Source organism: Tachyglossus aculeatus, chromosome 2, assembly GCF_015852505.1.
Source record: "Tachyglossus aculeatus isolate mTacAcu1 chromosome 2, mTacAcu1.pri, whole genome shotgun sequence".
Classification (NCBI taxonomy): Eukaryota; Metazoa; Chordata; class Mammalia; order Monotremata; family Tachyglossidae; genus Tachyglossus; species Tachyglossus aculeatus.
Window position 1 is genome coordinate 139318060 of NC_052067.1, and position 17835 is coordinate 139335894.

Below are 17835 nucleotides of genomic sequence, written 5' to 3' on the forward strand. Positions count from 1 at the left end.
AGAGGAAGGAGGGGGCTCAGTTTGGGAAAGCCTCCTGGAGGAGGTGAGCTCTCAGTAGGGCCTTGAAGGGAGGAAGAGAGCTAGCTTGGTGAATGTGCGGAGGGAGGGCATTCCAAGCCAGGGGGATGACGAGGGCCGGGGGTCGACGGCGGGACAGGCGAGAATGAGGCACGGTGAGATTAGCGACAGAGGAGCAGAGGGTGCGGGCTGGGCTGGAGAAGGAGAGAAGGGAGGTGAGGTAGGAGGGGGCGAGGTGATGGACAGCCTTGAAGCCGAGGGTAAGGAGTTTCTGCCTGATGCGCAGATTGATTGGTAGCCACTGGAGATTTTTGAGGAGGGGAGAAACATGCCCAGAGCGTTTCTGGACAAAGACAATCCGGGCAGCAGTATGAAGTATGGATTTCTCCCTTCAAAGCCCTACAGAGAGCTCACCTCCTCCAGGAGGCCTTCCCAGACAGCGCCCCCTCCTTCCTCTCCCCCTCCCCCCCACCCTACCTCCTTCCCCTCCCCACAGCACCTGTATATATATTTGCACAGATTTATTACTCTATTTTACTTGTACATATTTACTGTTCTATTTATTTTATTAATATGTTTTGTTTTGTTGTCTGTCTCCCCCTTCTAGACTGCGAGCCCGCTGTTGGGTAGAGACCGTCTCTATATGTTGCCAACTTGTACTTCTGAAGCACTTAGTACAGTGCTCTGCACACAGTAAGCGCTCAATAAATATGATTGAATGAATGAAAGAATTTCTGACAAACCATTACTCTCCCCCCTAACCATTACTCTCCACACCTTCAAAACTTTATTGAAGGCATATCTCCTCCAAGAGGCCTTCCCTAAGCCCTCCTTTGCTCTTCTCCCACTCCCTTCTGTGTCACCCTGACTTGCTGCCTTTATTCATCCCTTTCCTAGCCTCACAGCACTTATGTCTATATCAGTAATTTACTCTTACTCATGTCTGTCTCCCCGTCTAGACTGTAAGCTCATTGTGGGCAGGGAATGTGTCTGTTTATTGTTATATCGTACTCACCCAAGCGCTTACTACAGTGGCCGGCCCACAGTAAGTGTTCAATAAATATGACTGACTGACTGAGGTCCAGGCCTGCCCCTCCCTCAGAAGGCCCTCCCCTCACAGGCCTGGGTCCCACCTAGCAAATCCTCCCCCTTACTTACACACACACACACACACACACACACTTTAGAGGCTGAGCTGTCGGTGCAGGGCCGCAGGGAGGAAGGAAAGATGGATGGACGGATGGACCCAGGGGTGTGGATGGGGCCGACGGCTCAGAGGTTTATTCAAGGCTTTCCCACGTCCAGGTGCAGGTGCTTCCTCCCCACATCTCCTTCGCGTGGACCCAGAAATGCCAGGCCCGGGGAGGGGGTGGACCGGAGGACCCCCCAGGGGTCTCCTCTCTCACTCCCCTCCTTTCCTCCAAGCGTTCCTGCCCCGCTGCCCCATCCAGGTCCCCGCGGCGCCCCGGGTCAGCGATGCCCTCCCCAGCAAGGGCTACCGTGGCCCCCTGCCCCCAAGAAAGGGAGACTGGAACCGGGGCGGCTCAGTTGACGGAGTCCTCATCACTGCCCTCGGCGGCACGGCCCTCTCCCCCACGCTCCTCACGGCCCTCGGTCAGGCCGCTCTCATCGATGTTCTCCAGGGAATCTGCGTGCTGCACAGCCAGTGCTGACAGGGGCAGACTGGGCAGGGGGCTCTGCTCCGGATGCAGCCACGGCTTAAAGTGCGGCCGGTGCTTCTCCTTCCACGATGGGTACTTCACGCCGGCCTTGTACATCTTCTTCATGGCCTAAATGGGGAGGAGGACAAGGAGGGGGACGGGCAAGGACTCTTCGCCCATAGTCTCAGGCTCTGTCTTCTCTGCCCTCGTCCCATCGCCACCCATCCCATCTCCTGCCCCTTGCACCTAGAGCCCCTCTCTCATTTCTGTCCCCCGCAAATACTCCTCCCGCCTAAGCCCTGACCCGTGAATCGCTGACCTTGGGTGCCAGGAACTGAGACGACTTGTTGACCACCCATCTGGGCAAGGAACCTGGCCAAGGAGGGAAGAGGAAGAGGAGAACAGGGGCAGGAGTGAGTTGTGAGGGAGGGGGGGAAACTCTTCCCACCTGCCCTCTCCCCTAAATCAATCAATCGTATTTATTGAGCGCTTACTGTGTGCAGAGCACTATACTAAGCGCTTGGGAAGTACAAGTTGACAACATATAGAGACGGTCCCTACCCAACAGTGGGCTCACTAAAGACTGGCAGGCTCCAGCTGGATGGGGGTCTCCCTTCTCTTGCAGTTCCTGTCAGTTCAGGCAGGGTGCAACTCCCAAGTTTTTATTTTTTATGGGATTTGTTAAGCATTTACTATAAGTCAAGAACTGTTCTAAGCACTCGGGTAGATACAAGTTAATCAGGCTAGTTACATGGGGCTCACAGTCTATGGAGGAGGGAAAGTTTTGAATCTCTATGTTGCATCTGAGGAAACTGAGGCACAGAGAAGTGACTTGCCCAAGGTCACACAGCAGGCAAGTGGCAGAACTGGGATTAGTACCCAAGCCCTCTGACTCCAAGGCCCGTCCTTTTTCCACCAGGCTGCACTGCTCCAACCGGGAAGCAGGCCCCCCACTCTCAGAAATATTCTACGATGGTGGGGGGAAGGAATGAAGGGCCTTGAGGCCTTTTTTATGATATTTGTGAAGCACTTACTATGTTCCAGGCACTATACTGAGTGCTGGGGGAAGACAGAGAAGCAGCGTGGCTCAGTGGAAAGAGCCTGGACTTTGGAGTCAGAGGTCATGGGTTCAAATCCTGGGTCTGCCAATTGTCAGCTGTGTGACTTTGGGTAACTCATTTAACTTCTCTGTGCCTCAGTTACCTCAACTGTAAAATGGGGATTAATACTGTGAGCCCCCTGTGGGACAACCTGATCACCTTGTAACCTCCACAGCGCTTAGAACAATGCTTTGCAAATAGTAAGCGCTTAATAAATGCCATTATTATTATTATACCTAGGGAAGATACCTAGCTAATCGGGTTGGGCAGGGTCCCTATCCCACATAGGGCTCACAGTCTTAATCACCATTTTACAGATGAGGTAACTGAAGAACAGAGAAATCGGGTTGGGCAGGGTCCCTATCCCACATAGGGCTCACAGTATTAATCACCATTTTACAGATGAGGTAACTGAAGAACAGAGAAATTAAGTGACTTGCCCAAGGTCACACAGCAGACAAGTCGTTTTATCCAGGGGAGCAGCCAACTTGGGTTTTGGGGGGCCTGGGATCTTTATCGGGGGCTTGGGGGGCGTTCACCTTTGGGATCCACCTGTGCCAGGTAAGTGATGGTGCAGCTCTGGCCCCCCGTGCTCTGGATCAAATACCCCGTCTGGATGGACACGGCTCGGACCAGGTCCTTCCGTGGAGGGTATTTCTGGAGGAGGGAGGGAAGGAAAAGGGAGCCACGATGACATGGAACTGGGGAGGTCAGGGCCGATTCCCTCGGGGAGCCGCGGCGGGCGGTGCAGTAGGAGGGACTCGGGTTAGACTGGAGAAGGGCGGATGCCACCCTCCCCCTCCGCGGCCGGCCCCACTCACAGGGTGCTTGACTGAGTAGTTCATGATGATGTAATCAGGCCCCATGGGCAGCCAGGAGCGCAGGGTGATCACGTCTCGGTTCTTGAGGGGTTTGGGGCACCTCCCTGGGGGCGGGAGGGGAGGCAGAGGGGGACATAAAGCAGCAGCTCCATCAGTCCTAAGCCAGCCCCCCAACCCCGAGACCTGTCGGCGCAGAGAGGCAGAGCAGGGGTGGGGGCTCGTGGGACGGGGGGACGGGGAGGAAGGAGGAAAAACGGGGGGTGGGGGTTGCTGGGGAGGGGGCAGCGCCAGGGTTGAGGAGGGTGATGCTGACTACAGGGCACAGAGCCCTCGGGCCAGGCCGGTCGCCTTACATGAGTAGTAGCCTTACATGAGTAGTAGCCAACGTCGGCGTTGACCGTGAGCCGGGCGATGTCGAAGGTCTCGATGACGTTTGTGTCCCATTTCCGGCGATAATCGGTGTCGTGGAGAACATCATACAGCGTTTCAGCTGCCACGTCCGCGCATTCCATCCGGCACTGGGGAAGGGGCCACGGTCAGTGCCAAGAATCTCCATCTCCCCCTCTAGACTGTAAGCTCCTAGTGGGCAGGGAACGTGTCTACCAACACGGTTGTATTGTACTCTCCTGCGTGCTTAGTACAATGCTCTGCACACAGAACTGCTAGAAAATTACCATTGACTGACCAAATACTTTGTATTAATAATAATAATGATGGCATTTATTAAGCGCTTACTATGTGCAAAGCACTGTTTTAAGTGCTGGGGAGGTTACAAGGTGATCAGGTTGTCCCACGGGGGGCTCACAGTCTTAATCCCCATTTTACAGGTGAGGTAACTGAGGCACAGAGAAATTAAGTGACTTGCCCAAAGAAGTCACACAGCTGACAATTGGCAGAGCCAGGATTTGAACCCATGACCTCTGCCTCCAAAGCCCGTGCTCTTTCCACTGAGCCACGCTGCTTCTCTAGTACAGTATAGTACCGCTTCTTCTAGTACAGTGCCTGGCACATAGTAAGCACTTAACAAATACCACAATTATTATTATTATTATTATTATTATTATTATTAGTATTAGTATTAGTATTAGTATTATTCCCCCCTCTGCCCATCCTGCCCCCTGCCCAGGCCGTGCCAATTCCATGACAGGTGGTTAAGTCCTCCTCGAGCCTGACATGGATCTCCCCTGCTTCCTAAGGAGCCTTGGGGAAACTGGAGGAGATGAGGAATTGGGATGCAATGTGTGCAAAGAAGCCAACAGCTTGAAACTCTGGGAGTCCCGTCCGTCGCCCATCCCCTTCCTTCCCCCCTGAGCCTGCCCCCTGCACTCACACAACACAGGGGCGGACAGCTGTTGTCAGAAAGCTGTGAAGTTGCGGAGGTGGGTGTGCATGTGTGTGTATGTGTGTGCGTGCATGCATCTGTCTGTGGGTCTTTCAATGTCTGTGTATGATTGTGTGCATAGATGTGAGTGTGTATGTAGTTGGGTTGGTGTGGGTACCTGTGGGAGACCTTGTGTGTATGTGTACATCACTTCTGTGTCACCCTGACTTGCTCTCTTTGCTCTTCCCCTCCACCTCACCCCACGGCACTTATCTCTATATAGCTGTAATTTTATTTATTTCTATTGATGTCTGTTTATTTGCATTGATGTCTGTCTACCCCCCTCTAGGCTGTTAGCTCGTTGTGGGCAGGGATTGCCACTCTTTGTTGCTGTACTGCACTTTCCCAGGCACTTAGTACAGTGCTCAGGACGGGGAGACGGAGGCAACCAGGACAGGAAGGAGGGTGATGATACGGCTGGGAAAAGGCGGGGAGGAGCAGAAACAGAAGGAGGGTCCTTCCAGATTTGATCTGTTTCGTCCACCTCGGGAAACGTCCATCCACCCACACTGGCTAGTCTTGTGTACGTGGAGGGGGTGGTTCCTGACCGCTTCCACCCAACCCGTCCCCATCCGAGGAGGCACCCGGTCCTCCAGGCCGCAACTGGCACACACGCAAACACACACAGATCCAGACGTGGATCTGTACACACACAGAAGTGCGTAGTTATCCACACAGGCCCACTCACACTCTGTCAGCTTGGCTAGAGGCTAGGCCGGACGTGGACAGTCCTAGAAGCCACAGGGGAAGTGGGGATCTGGCGTGGTCTGGAGAAGGGGCGATGGAGGGAGGATGGACTCATTGTCCGGGGGACGGTGACCGCTGGTCTCCGTTGCCTCCACGGGGGAGCCTAGGTCAGAACCCCAGCGGGAGCGATTTAAGTTAGTCAGCAGCTTCCGTGACTGTGACATTTGTGAGAGGTTGGGAGCCAAGGAGGGGTCGGGTCTGGCCTGGCCCGCCTCGCTCCCTCCTCCTCTGAGCTGCCCTCTCAATCTGCACATACATGAACCCCAGACTTGGGTGGGAGAGGCCAGATCATTGCCCTTCCACCCCTCCTGTCAGAAAATGGCTGTCTGGGGCTGATACCCCAAATCCCTGAAACTGCTCAAAAACAACAGAATCAACCTGCTCAGAAACACCAAGCTAAGGCCCGCAAGGGGAGGAGCGTCCAGCGGGCTGGATAGGGTCCAGGCAGAGGTGTTGAACAGTGTGAGGGAGCTGGATCAAGGCCTGGTCCCTGGTGTCTAATAATATGAATGATAATAATAATTGTGGCATTTGTTCAGTGCTTACTATGTGCCAGGCACTGTTCTAAGCGCTGGGTGGATACAAAGCAAATCGTTTTGTCCCACATGGGGCTCACAGTCTTAATCCCCATTTTACAGCTGAGGTCACGGAGGCCCAGAGAAGTGAAGAGACTTGCCCCAAGTCACAGCAGACAGGTGGCCCAGTGGGGATTAGAACCCAGGTCATGCTGCTTCTCTGTCTGTCATAAGGCCGGTCCTGAGGGGGCCCTGAATCTCCTCACTATTCCTCCCACACCTCCATCCCCTCCCACCCACTCCCCCCACCCAGACCATGCTTCACCCACATCGTCATCCCACATCGTCATTGTCTGCTCCATTTGGGGGCAAAGTCTGCTGGCCTGCTCCCAGTCAAACACCGCCACCACCCCATGCAGCTAGTTCTGGGGTGGAGCCGATGCTACCTGCTCCTTCTCCACCCCTGGCTAAGTGGGGGGCTTGCTGCTGGGACCCAGGCTAGACCCACCCTCCAGCATGGTCTGCCCCCTTGAAGAAAAGGCCACATCCTCAGGGATGGGGGCCTGGAGAGGGTGAAACTCCCCCATCAAAGGGGCCAGGACACCCCCTTCAGCTGACCCTCCCCACCCTCTCCTCCTTGGGCAAATATTAGTTCAGTAGCCACAGAAGGAAGCAGGGAGGGAGGCAAGAGGGAGCGGTCTGCTCCTCCGCTCAGGGTTGGGGGCAGCCCTGGGACTCCCTCGAAATGCCCCCCGACCCCGGAACAAAGACTGCACAACCAGCCAGCCGAGGCTTGGGGAAAAGGCCAGAGTTGGGCCTCAAGGGTGGAGTGGGCTACTAACCCAGCAGCTTCCTCTTGGGGTGGGGGGCAACGGGGGGACAGCAGAACCGGAACCTGTGGGGTTGGGAGGGGGAAGAACACGTAAGGCTATTTCCTGGCTGAAGCAACATGGGCTACTAGCTGGGCTTGAGAGGGCTTCCAGACCCAAGAACGCAGCTGGCTCTGGGGAAGAGTTCTGTCAGAAACCGAAAGGAGACATGCACTCAATCCCAAACTTCGCCACTTCCCAGAGACACGTGGGACACCCCTGACAGACAGCATCTAGGGCTGGGAGAATTTTATGAGCTCAATAGGTCCATCCTTCTACCACCAGGCCTCTTCACTAATCATGCTATTTATTAAGCACTTACTCTGTGCCAAGCACTGTAGTAGATACAAGGTAAACAGGTTGGACACAGTCTCTGTCACACATGGGGCTCAGAGCCTTCATCCCCATTCTACAGATGAGGTAACTCAGGCACAGAGAAGTGAAGTGACTTGCCCAAGGTCACGCAGCTGACAAGTGGCGGAGTCGGGATTAGAACACAAGTCCTTTGACTCCCAAGCCCGTGCTCTTGCCACTAGCCCAGAAGGGGGCATTTCCACCTAAAGGTACTTTGAGGAGGGGAGAAGAAGTCTTCTGTTGCCAACTTGTACTTCCCAAGCGCTTAGTACAGTGCTCTGCATACAGTAAGCGCTCAATAAATACGATTGAATGAAAAAGTCTTCCCAGCTCCCTGTCTCCTCTCCCCATCCTCACCAAGAAACTCTTCCTGCTGTCTAGCCTAAATGTAGACCGTAAGCTCCTTGTGGGCAGGGAATGTAATTACCAACTTTGTTATATTGTAGTCTCCCAAGTGTTTAGCACAGTGCTGTGCACACAGTAAGTGCTCAATAAATGCCACAGGATGATTGATTTTCCACCGGCTATGGTTTTAGGGCATTCCTCTCACTCTAGCCTCAGAAAATGGAATATATAAGTGCCCTCAGTCTTCCCTTATCCAAGCCTCCCTTCCTCTCCGGGGTTTCCCGGGCCCTTCCCCTGCCACTGGGAAGACGGGGATTGGACCCGCAACTCTGTTCAGTGGCAGGAGCGTGGTGCCCAAGCAGGGTCAGGGAATGAGAAGTTGGGGAAGGGGATGGTCAGAGATGAAAAGATGGGTCTCTGCAGGAAGCCTGGGGTTGTACAGTGCTTGGCACATAGTAAGCGCTTAACAAATACCACAATTCAATGCTTCTAACCTAGCTCAGTGGAGGGAGGCCGGATGGATGGCAGAACAACCAGATAGGCAGGGGGCAGGTGAGGGGCACAGATCAGCCTCCTCGGCACTGACCTTTCAGCGAATTTACCTGCTCCACGAGCCTCCTCCTGGCTCCCGGAATTGCACCCGGATGTAGAAGGTGGGGGGAGCGGTGACGGTGGAGAGGAGGCTTGGGCCAACGAGGGGACAGGATGGGGAAGGGCCGGAGCAGAGGACAGCCCCTGGTCCTGCCCTCGGCTCCGTCCCCTATCTCCATCCCCAAGCATTGTGCCCACGGAGGGGCACAAAGATGCACACACATACGCATCATGAGCCCTCCAGATCGTCACAGGCAGGAGAGAAAGGAGACCAGCGACTGCATAATCCAGGCCACAGTAGGCAAATGGGGGAGGAGGTTCTTTGACTAAATTACCCGAGTAATTGGGTCAATTGTATCTTGCCTCAGAGGTACAGAGAGGGCCGATGACCCTGCTCCCAGCCCTGAGGACCCTGCTCGACCTCCTGAGACGAAGAAGTAGCCCGCTCGACTGAGGCCTTGAAATCGGGCCTCAGCCCCTCCTTAGCAGCCCCAAAGGGTAGGCATGACTTTCACTAAGGAAACGGGCCCGCAGTCATACCAAGGAAGATTCAGTTTAGACGTCAGGAAAAACTTCCCAGAAAAGATTTGGTGGTTGGTATGTTGGGTCGGGGGAGGTGGAGGGTGAAGTGAAATCTCTTTCCCCTCAAGCCCAGTCTGGAGGAGACAAGGTGATGGACGGGGACTCTGAGTGAAACTTCTCAGCCTGCCCCAGGCCCAGCACCACTCAAAGCACAGGGTGGGAAGCAGTGTGGCCTAGTGGAAAGAACACGGGCCCCAAGTTTCAGAGGATTTGGTTTCTAATCCCAATTCTGCTGTCTGCTTCATGACCTTGGACAAGTCGTTTCACTTCTCTACGCCTAATTCCCTTACCTGTAAAATGGGGATTAAAACTGTGAACCCCGCGTGGGGCATGGACTATATTGACCTGATTAGCTTGTATTTACCTCAGGCAATAGTACAGTCCCTGGCACATAGTAAGTAGTTAAATACTATTAAAAAAAAAGGACAAGCAAAAGATTCTCCCCACCCCACCGGTGGGTTGGAAACAGCCTCCTCCTCCCCAGGGACCCAGTGGGACCTTAATTTTGAGCCAAAGTACTCAGCAGGCTGGTGAGGGGGTGGAAAGCAGGCCTGGAAAGTCACGGAGGGCGTTGGGGGGTGGTAAGGCAGGGGATGTACCCTATAATGGGAGGTCAGAACCCAGATCTCCAACAGTTGGAGAGATTCCCTGAAGCCAGGGGAGCATAGCCCCACTGTGGAAAGAAGCCCCCCACACTGCTACAGCCTGACCTTGTTCCCCACTGGTTGCTGGGAGGAAGGGACCCCGCTGACCCCCGGGGTCAACTCCCGCTCCGAACCCCTGGAGCCGGCCTCATGCTGCTGTTGGTGATCTTGCTAGTCCTAGGTAAATCTGGGTCGTGAGCAGGTTGGGAGGTTTCTTTGGATTTGGATTCAGATCTCCCAGATGGAGCCTCCCCTTTTCCTCTCCTCCTCCTCCCCTCCCCATTGCCCCCCTCCCTCCCTCTGCCCCACCCCTTTCCCCTCCCCACAGCACTTGTGTATATTTGTACATATGTATTACTCTATTTATTTTATTAATGATGTGTATACAGCTATAATTCTATTTATTTTGACAGTATTGACACCTGTCTACTTGTTTTGTTTTGTTGTCTGTCTCCCCCTTCTAGACTGTGAGCCCGTTGTTGGGTAGGGACCGTCTCTGAATGTTGCCGATTTGTACTTCCCAAGTGCTTAGTACAGTGCTCTGCACACAGTAAGCGCTCAATAAATATGAATGAATGAATGAATGAATGGATGGATGAATGAATGAATGAATGAATGAATGAATGAATGAATGAATGAATGAGAAGGTATACAACACAGAGGAGCCTGGGAGAGCCCTGGACCCAAAGGTTTCCCCATCTGGGAGACAGGCCTGGGGCAGAATAGCAGGGACAGGTGAGGGGCAGCCTCGAGGTGGGAGGGACGGGAAATTCATTCATTCAATCGTATTTATTGAGCACTTACTATGTGCAGAGCACTGTACTAAACGCTTGGGAAGTACAAGTTGGCAACATATAGAGACGGTCCCTACTCAACAGCGGGCTCACAGTCTAGACCCAGAGAGCTGAAGGAGAAACTGAGGCCCCAGGTTGCAGGGTAGACTTGGATGACCTAAGCGTAACCTCCCACCTGAGGGCCAGGCAAGGAGGCAGAGGGCAGGGAACTGGAGAAGGGGGCAGGAGGTGAGGGAGATGGGGCTAGAAAAGGGGGTTACAGGGCAGATCTATTCCCCCCCCATGGTCTTACCTTGATCTTGTGGAGGGCTCGCTCGGGCTCTCCGGCCTGCACCCAGACTCCGAGGCCGGCCTTGCTGTAGCTCAGCACCCAGCCTTCGCCGGCTTCACACTCGGCCCGGAAGCTCTGGAAGTCGTGGTCATCGGGGACCTGGACGCTGTCCCGGCCGGACCCGGGCCCAGGGGGAGAGGGGGTGCCAGGGCCTGGAGGCTCCATGGGACCTGAGAGGCTTCGGAGCTGGCAGACAGACGCTGCTGCAAGAGGCCGGCACCCGGCCCGCTCCCAGGGGGGCCTGAAAAACCGGTTTGACCATGGGGCGAAGGCAGGAGGGACAAGGGGCGGGACACGGGGGACCCTCCCCCCACACCCCTAGTCCTCTGGGAGAGCAGAAAGGGCAGGTGGAGTCCCAGAGTTTCCCAGAGCCAACCTTCGGTTCCGCCCCCCTGGCACAGAGGGACTCTAACAGGAAGGGGAAGTGTTTCTGGAGCGGGCAGGTGGAAGGAAGGATGGGTTCACCTACTTCCCTGGGAGAGAAGCAGTCACTCACAGTCCGGGGAGAGGGAGCACTGTCGGGGAATGGGGCACAGGCCGCAGAAAGCGAGCACTGTCAGGGGGATGGGGCAGGGTCCGGGGAAGAGGGTCAATCGGTCAGTCATATTTATTGAGAGCTTTCTGTGTGCAGAGCACCATACTGAGCGCTTGAGAGAGTACAATATAACACTGTCAGGGGGATGGGGCCTGGGCCAGAGAGAAGGAGCACTGCCAGGGGGATGGAGCACGGCCCAGAGAAGTAAGCAGTGTAGCTCAGTGGAAAGAGCCCATGCTTTGGAGTCAGACGTCATGGGTTCAAATGCCGGCTCCGCCAATTGTCAGCTGTGTGACTTTGGGCAAGTCACTTCACTTCTCTGGGCCTCAGTTCCCTCATCCGTAAAATGGGGATTAAGACTGTGAGCCCCCCGTGGGACAACCCGATCACCCTGTAACCTCCCCAGCTCTTAGAACAGTGATTGGCACATATTAAGAGCTTAATAAATGTCATCATCATTATTATTATGAGGGGGGATGGGGCACAGTCCAGGGAAGAGAGACTACTGTCAGGGGAATGGGACATGGTCCGAGAAAGAGGGAGCACTGTTAGGCGGATGGGACACATTCCAGGGAATAGGGAGCAGCCTCTGGGGGAGAGGCAAGGTAGGGGAGAGGGAAAATTGTTGGAGGGATGGGTATTCATTCATTCACTCAATCGTATTTATTGAGCTCTTACTGTGTGCAGAGCACTGTACTAAGCACAGCACGGGGAAGAGGGAGCACTGTTGGGAGGGCATAATCCAGGGAAGAGGGAGCACTTTTGGGAGGATGAAGCATCTTGGGGGAAGAGGAAGCACTGTTGGAGTAATGGGGTATAGCCTAGGGAAGAGGGAAGACTGTAAGGTAGATGGGGCAGGGTTCGGGAGAAGCAATGTTGGAAGGATGGGGTGCAAATCCAGGGAAGCGGGAGCACCGTCGGGGTATGCAGCATGTCAGGTTAGGGTCAGTGGTATTTACTGAGTGCTCACTGTGTACAAAGAATTGTACTAAGTACTGGGGGGAGTACAGTACAACAGTAAACAAGACACATTCTTGTTGCGGGTATGAGGTATGAAGCATGGTTGGGGAAGCAGGAGCATCGTTGAGGGGACGGCGCCCAGCCCGGGGAAGAGGGAGCACTGTCAGGAGGATGGGTGCAGTCTGGGGATTAGGGAGCACCAATGGGGGGACGAGGAATTATTCAGGGAGAGGAAGCACTGTTACGGAGGGGATGAGGGACTGTTCGGTGAGAGGGAGCACTTGGGGAACAGTACAGGGAGAGTGAGCACTGATGGAAGGGATGGAGCGCAGTCTGGGGAAAGGGAGCACTACAGAAGGGGTGACAGAGCACAGCCTGGGAAGAGGGAGCACTGATAGAAGAGGGGATGGAGCACAGTCGGGGAAAGGGAGCACTCAACGAAGGGGGGCGGAGCACAGTCTGGAGGAAGGGAGTACTGACAAGGGGGATAGAGCACAGCCTGGGAAGAGGGAGCAATTACAGAAGGGGGACGGAGCACAGCCCGGGAAGAGGGAGCACCGACAGAAAAGGGGACAGAGCACACAGTCTGGGGAGAGGGAGCACTAACAGAAGAGGGGATGGGGCACAGTCTGAGGAAAGGGAGCATTGACAGAAGGGGGGTCGGAGAACAGTCCAGGGAAAGGGGGCACTGACAGAAGAGGGGACAGAGCACAGTCCGGGGAGAGACAGCACTGACAAAAGGGGCGATGGAGCACAGGCCGGGGAGAGGGAGCATTATCAGAAGAGGGGACAGAGCACAGCCTAGGAAGAGGGAGCATTGAGAGATGGGGGGACAGAGCACACGGTCTGGGGAGAGGGAGCACTGACCGAAGGGGGGCCGGAGCACAGCCTGGGAAGAAGAAGCACTGACAGAAAGGGGGACGGAGCACAGCCTGGGAAGAGGGAGCACCGAAAGAAGGGGGCAGTGATCGAAGGGGGGACGGAGCACACAGCTTGGGAAGAGGGAGCACTGACAGAAGGGGGGACGGAGCACAGTCCGGGGAAAAGGAGCACTGATAGAGGGGGGAACGGAGCACAGTCTGGGGAAGGGGAGTACTGACCGAAGGGGGGGAGGAGCACTGCCTGGGAAGAGGGAGCAGACAAAAGGGGGGACGGAGCACAGTCTGGGAAGAGGGAGCACAGACAGAAGGGGGGCGGAGCACAGTCTGGGGGAAGGAAGCAGTGACCGAAGAGGGGGAGGAGCACAGCCTGGGAAGAGGGAGCACAAACAGAAGGGGGGACGGAGCACAGTCTGGGGGAGGGAGCACTGACAAAAGGGGGGCGGAGCACAGTCTGGGGGAAGGGAGCACTGACCGAGGGGGGACGGAGCACACAGCCTGGGAAGAGGGGGCACTGACAGAAGGGGGGACGGAGCACAGTCCGGGGAAAGGGAGCATTGCCAGAGGGGGAAACGGAGCACAGTCTGGGGAAAGGGAGCAGTGACGAAAGGGGGGGAGGAGCACAGCCTGGGAAGAGGGAGCACTGCTTGGGAAGAGGGAGCAGAAACAGAAGGGGGGACGGAGTACAGTCCGGGGAAAGGGAGCACTGACCGAAGGGGGGACGGAGCACACAGTCTGGGGAGAGGGAGCACAAATAGAAGGGGGGGCGGAGCACGCAGTCCGGGAATCCCCCGAGCCCCCTCACCTTTGTCGTAGGCTCCGGGGCCGATGGAGCCCCCCCTCCCTCCCCCCGGCCGGGCCCTGGGTGCGAAGCCGGCGGGGTGGGCAGGGGGCTCCTCGGCGGCGGCGGCGGCGGCGGCGTTGGCCGGGTTGTCGGGGCGGCCGGGGATTTTCCAGGCTGCGGAGGGGAGGAGGCCGAGCCCAGCCAGAGCCACGGCCCGATCCTCCCCGCGAGGTCCTAGAGACCAACGACTGCCACCCGGGTGGGAGGGGGGAAACAGAGGCCCTCGGTGGAAAGAGCCCGGGCTTGGGAGTCAGAGGTCGTGGGTTCCAATCCCGACCCCGCCCCTTGTCAGCTGGGTGATTTTGGGCGAGTCACTTCACCTCTCTGGGCCTCAGTGACCTCATCTATCAAATGGGGATGATGATGATGGCGTTTATTAAGCGCTTACTAGGTGCAAAGCACCGTTCTAAGCGCTGGGGAGGTTACAAGGTGATCAGGTTGTCCCACGGGGGGCTCACAGTCTTCATCCCCATTTTACAGATGAGGGAACTAAGGCCCAAAGAAGTGAAGTGACTTGCCCAGTCACACAGCGTGATCAGGTTGTCCCACGGGGGATTCACAGTCTTCATCCCCATTTTACAGATGAGGGAACTGAGGCCCCGAGAAGTGAAGTGACTTGCCCAGTCACACAGCTGACAGTTGGTGGAGTCGGGATTTGAACCATGACCTCTGACTCCAAAGCCCGGGCTCTTTCCACTGAGCCACGCTGCTTCTCATAACAATTCCCAGGACCCAGTTACTTTTTACCCCATTTAGAATGGTTTTCAGGGATGAACCTGATCACCTTGGAACCTCCCCAGTGCTCAGAACAGGGCTTTGCATTTCATTCATTCATTCAATCGTATTTATTGAGTGCTTACTGTGTGCAGAGCACTGTACTAAGCACTTGGGATGTACAAGTTGGCAACATATAGAGACTGTCCCTACCCAACAGCGGACTCACAGTCTACAGAGTAAGCGCTTAACAAATACCAACATTATTATTATGAAGCAGCGTGGCTCAGTGGAAAGAGCACGGGCTTAGAAGTCAGAGGTCATGGGTTCAAATCCCGGCTCCACCAATTGCCAGCTGGGTGACTTTGGGCAAGTCACTTCACTTCTCCTCAAAAATCTCCAGTGGCTACCAATCAATCTGCGCATCAGGCAGGAACTCCTCACCCTGGGCTTCTAAGGCTGTCCATCACCTCTCCCCCTCCTACCTCACCTCCCTTCTCTCCTTCTCCAGCCCAGCCCGCACCCTCCGCACCTCCGCCGCTAATCTCCTCACCGTACCTCGTTCTCGCCTGTCCCGCCATCGACCCCCGGCCCACGTCATCCCCCGGGCCTGGAATGCCTCCCTCTGCCCATCCGCCAAGCTAGCTCTCTTCCTCCCTTCAAGGCCCTACTGAGAGCTCACCTCCTCCAGGAGGTCTTCCCAGACTGAGCCCCTTCCTTCCGCTCCCCCTCGTCCCCCTCTCCATCCCCCCATCTTACCTCCTTCCCTTCCCCACAGCACCTGTATACATGTATATATGTTTGTACATATTTATTACTCTATTTTTTTATTTTACTTGTACATATCTATTCTATTTATTTTATTTTGTTAGTATGTTTGGTTTTGTTCTCTGTCTCCCCATTTCAGACTGTGAGCCCACTGTTGGGTAGGGACTGTCTCTATATGTTGCCAACTTGTACTTCCCAAGCGCTTAGTACAGTGCTCTGCACACAGTATGCACTCAATAAATACGATTGATTGATTGATTGATTCTCTGTGCCTCAGTTCCCTCATCTGTAAAATGGGGATTAAGACAGTGAGCCCCCCGTGGGACAACCTGATCACCTTGTAACCTCCCCAGCGCTTAGAACAGGGTTTTGCACATAGTAAGTGCGTATTAAATGCCATCATTATTATTATTATAGTGAGCGCTTAACAAATACCAATATTATTATTATGAAGCAGCATGGCTCAGTGGAAAGAGCACGGGCTTTGGAGTCCGAGGTCATGGGTTCAAATCCAATTGTCAGCTGTGTGACTTGGGGCAAGTCACTTCACTTCTTGGGGTCTCAGTTACTTCATCTGTCAAATGGGGATTAATCAATCAATCAATCAATCGTATTTATTGAGCGCTTACTATGTGCAGAGCACTGTACTAAGCGCTTGGGAAGTACAAATTGGCATCACATAGAGACAGTCCCTACCCAACAGTGGGCTCACAGTCTAAAAGGGGGAGACAGAGAACAGAACCAAACATACCAACAAAATAAAATAAGTAGGATAGAAATGTACAAGTAAAATAAATAAATAAATAGATAAATAGAGTAATAAATATGTACAACCATATATACATATATACAGGTGCTGTGGGGAAGGGAAGGAGGTAAGACGGGAGGATGGAGAGGGGGACGAGGGGGAGAGGAAAGAAGGGGCTCAGTCTGGGAAGGCCTCCTGGAGGAGGTGAGCTCTCAGCAGGGCCTTGAAGGGAGGAAGAGAGCTAGCTTGGCGGATGGGCAGAGGGAGGGCATTCCAGGCCCGGGGGATGACGTGGGCCGGGGGTCGATGGCGGGACAGGCGAGAGCGAGGTACAGTGAGGAGATTAGTGGTGGAGGAGCGGAGGGTGCGGGCTGGGCAGTAGAAGGAGAGAAGGGAGGTGAGGTAGGAGGGGGCGAGGTGATGGAGAGCCTTGAAGCCCAGGGTGAGGAGTTTCTGCTTGATGCGCAGATTGATCGGTAGCCATTGGAGGTTTTTGAGGAGGGGAGTAATATGTCCAGAGCGTTTCTGGACAAAGATAATCCGGGCAGCAGCATGAAGTATGGATTGAAGTGGAGAGAGACACGAGGATGGGAGATCAGAGAGAAGGCTAGTGCAGTAGTCCAGACGGGATAGGATGAGAGCTTGAATTAGCAGGGTAGCGGTTTGGATGGAGAGGAAAGGGCGGATCTTGGCAATGTTGCGGAGCTGAGACCGGCAGGTTTTGGTGACGGCTTGGATGTGAGGGGTGAATGAGAGAGCGGAGTCGAGGATGACACCAAGGTTGCGGGCTTGTGAGACGGGAAGGATGGTAGTGCCGTCAACAGAGATGGGAAAGTCAGGGAGAGGACAAGGTTTGGGAGGGAAGACAAGGAGCTCAGTCTTCGACATGTTGAGCTTTAGGTGGCGGGCGGACATCCATATGGAGATGTCCTGAAGGCAGGAGGAGATGCGAGCCTGGAGGGAGGGGGAGAGAGCAGGGGCAGAGATGTAGATCTGGGTGTCATCAGCGTAGATTAAGACTGTGAGCCCCTCGTGGGACAACCTAATCACCTTGTATCCTCCCCAGCGTTTAGAACAGTGCTTTGCACATAGTAAGTGCTTAATAAACGCCACCATTCTTATTATTATTAATACCCAAGCGCTTAGTCCAGTGCTCTGCACACAGTTAGCTCTCAATAAATACGATTGAATGAATGAATGAGTGAAAAGGGCCGCCACCGGGAGCGGGGTTGGGACACTGCGATGGACCCAGGAGAGCTGCACAAAACACACACACACAGTCTCTCTCTCTCTCTCTCTCTCTCTCTCTCTCTCTCTCTCTCTCTCTCTCATTCATTCAATCGTATTTATTGAGCGTTTACTGTTTGCAGAGCACTGGACTAAGCGCTTGGGAAGTACAAATCGCTGTGGCAAGAGCCCGGGCTTGGGAGTCAGAGGTCGTGGGTCCTAATCCAACCTCTGCCACTTGTCTTCTGGGTGACCTTAGGCAAGTCACTTCACTTTTCTGGGCCTCAGTTCCTTTGTCTGTAAAATGGGAATTAAGACTGTGAGCCTCATGTGGGACAATATGATAACCTTGTATCTAACTCAGCGCTTAGAAAAGTGCTCGGCACATAGAAAGCCCTTAACAAAAAC

General features: G+C 54.7%; 1 protein-coding gene across 1 annotated transcript; it reads right to left on the bottom strand.

The window, feature by feature from the left end:
* Positions 1-1271: 1271 nt before the first annotated feature.
* On the bottom strand, positions 1272-14039 carry STARD10 (StAR related lipid transfer domain containing 10). Its single transcript, XM_038741671.1, has 7 exons — positions 13932-14039; positions 10715-10994; positions 3971-4118; positions 3601-3704; positions 3319-3436; positions 1999-2051; positions 1272-1808 (listed from the first exon to the last, which is right to left on the bottom strand). Exons 2-7 carry the CDS (start codon positions 10916-10918, stop codon positions 1563-1565), a joined length of 873 nt encoding a protein of 290 aa, XP_038597599.1. The 5' UTR covers positions 10919-10994; positions 13932-14039; the 3' UTR covers positions 1272-1562.
* Between the last annotated feature and the right edge of the window lie 3796 nt (positions 14040-17835).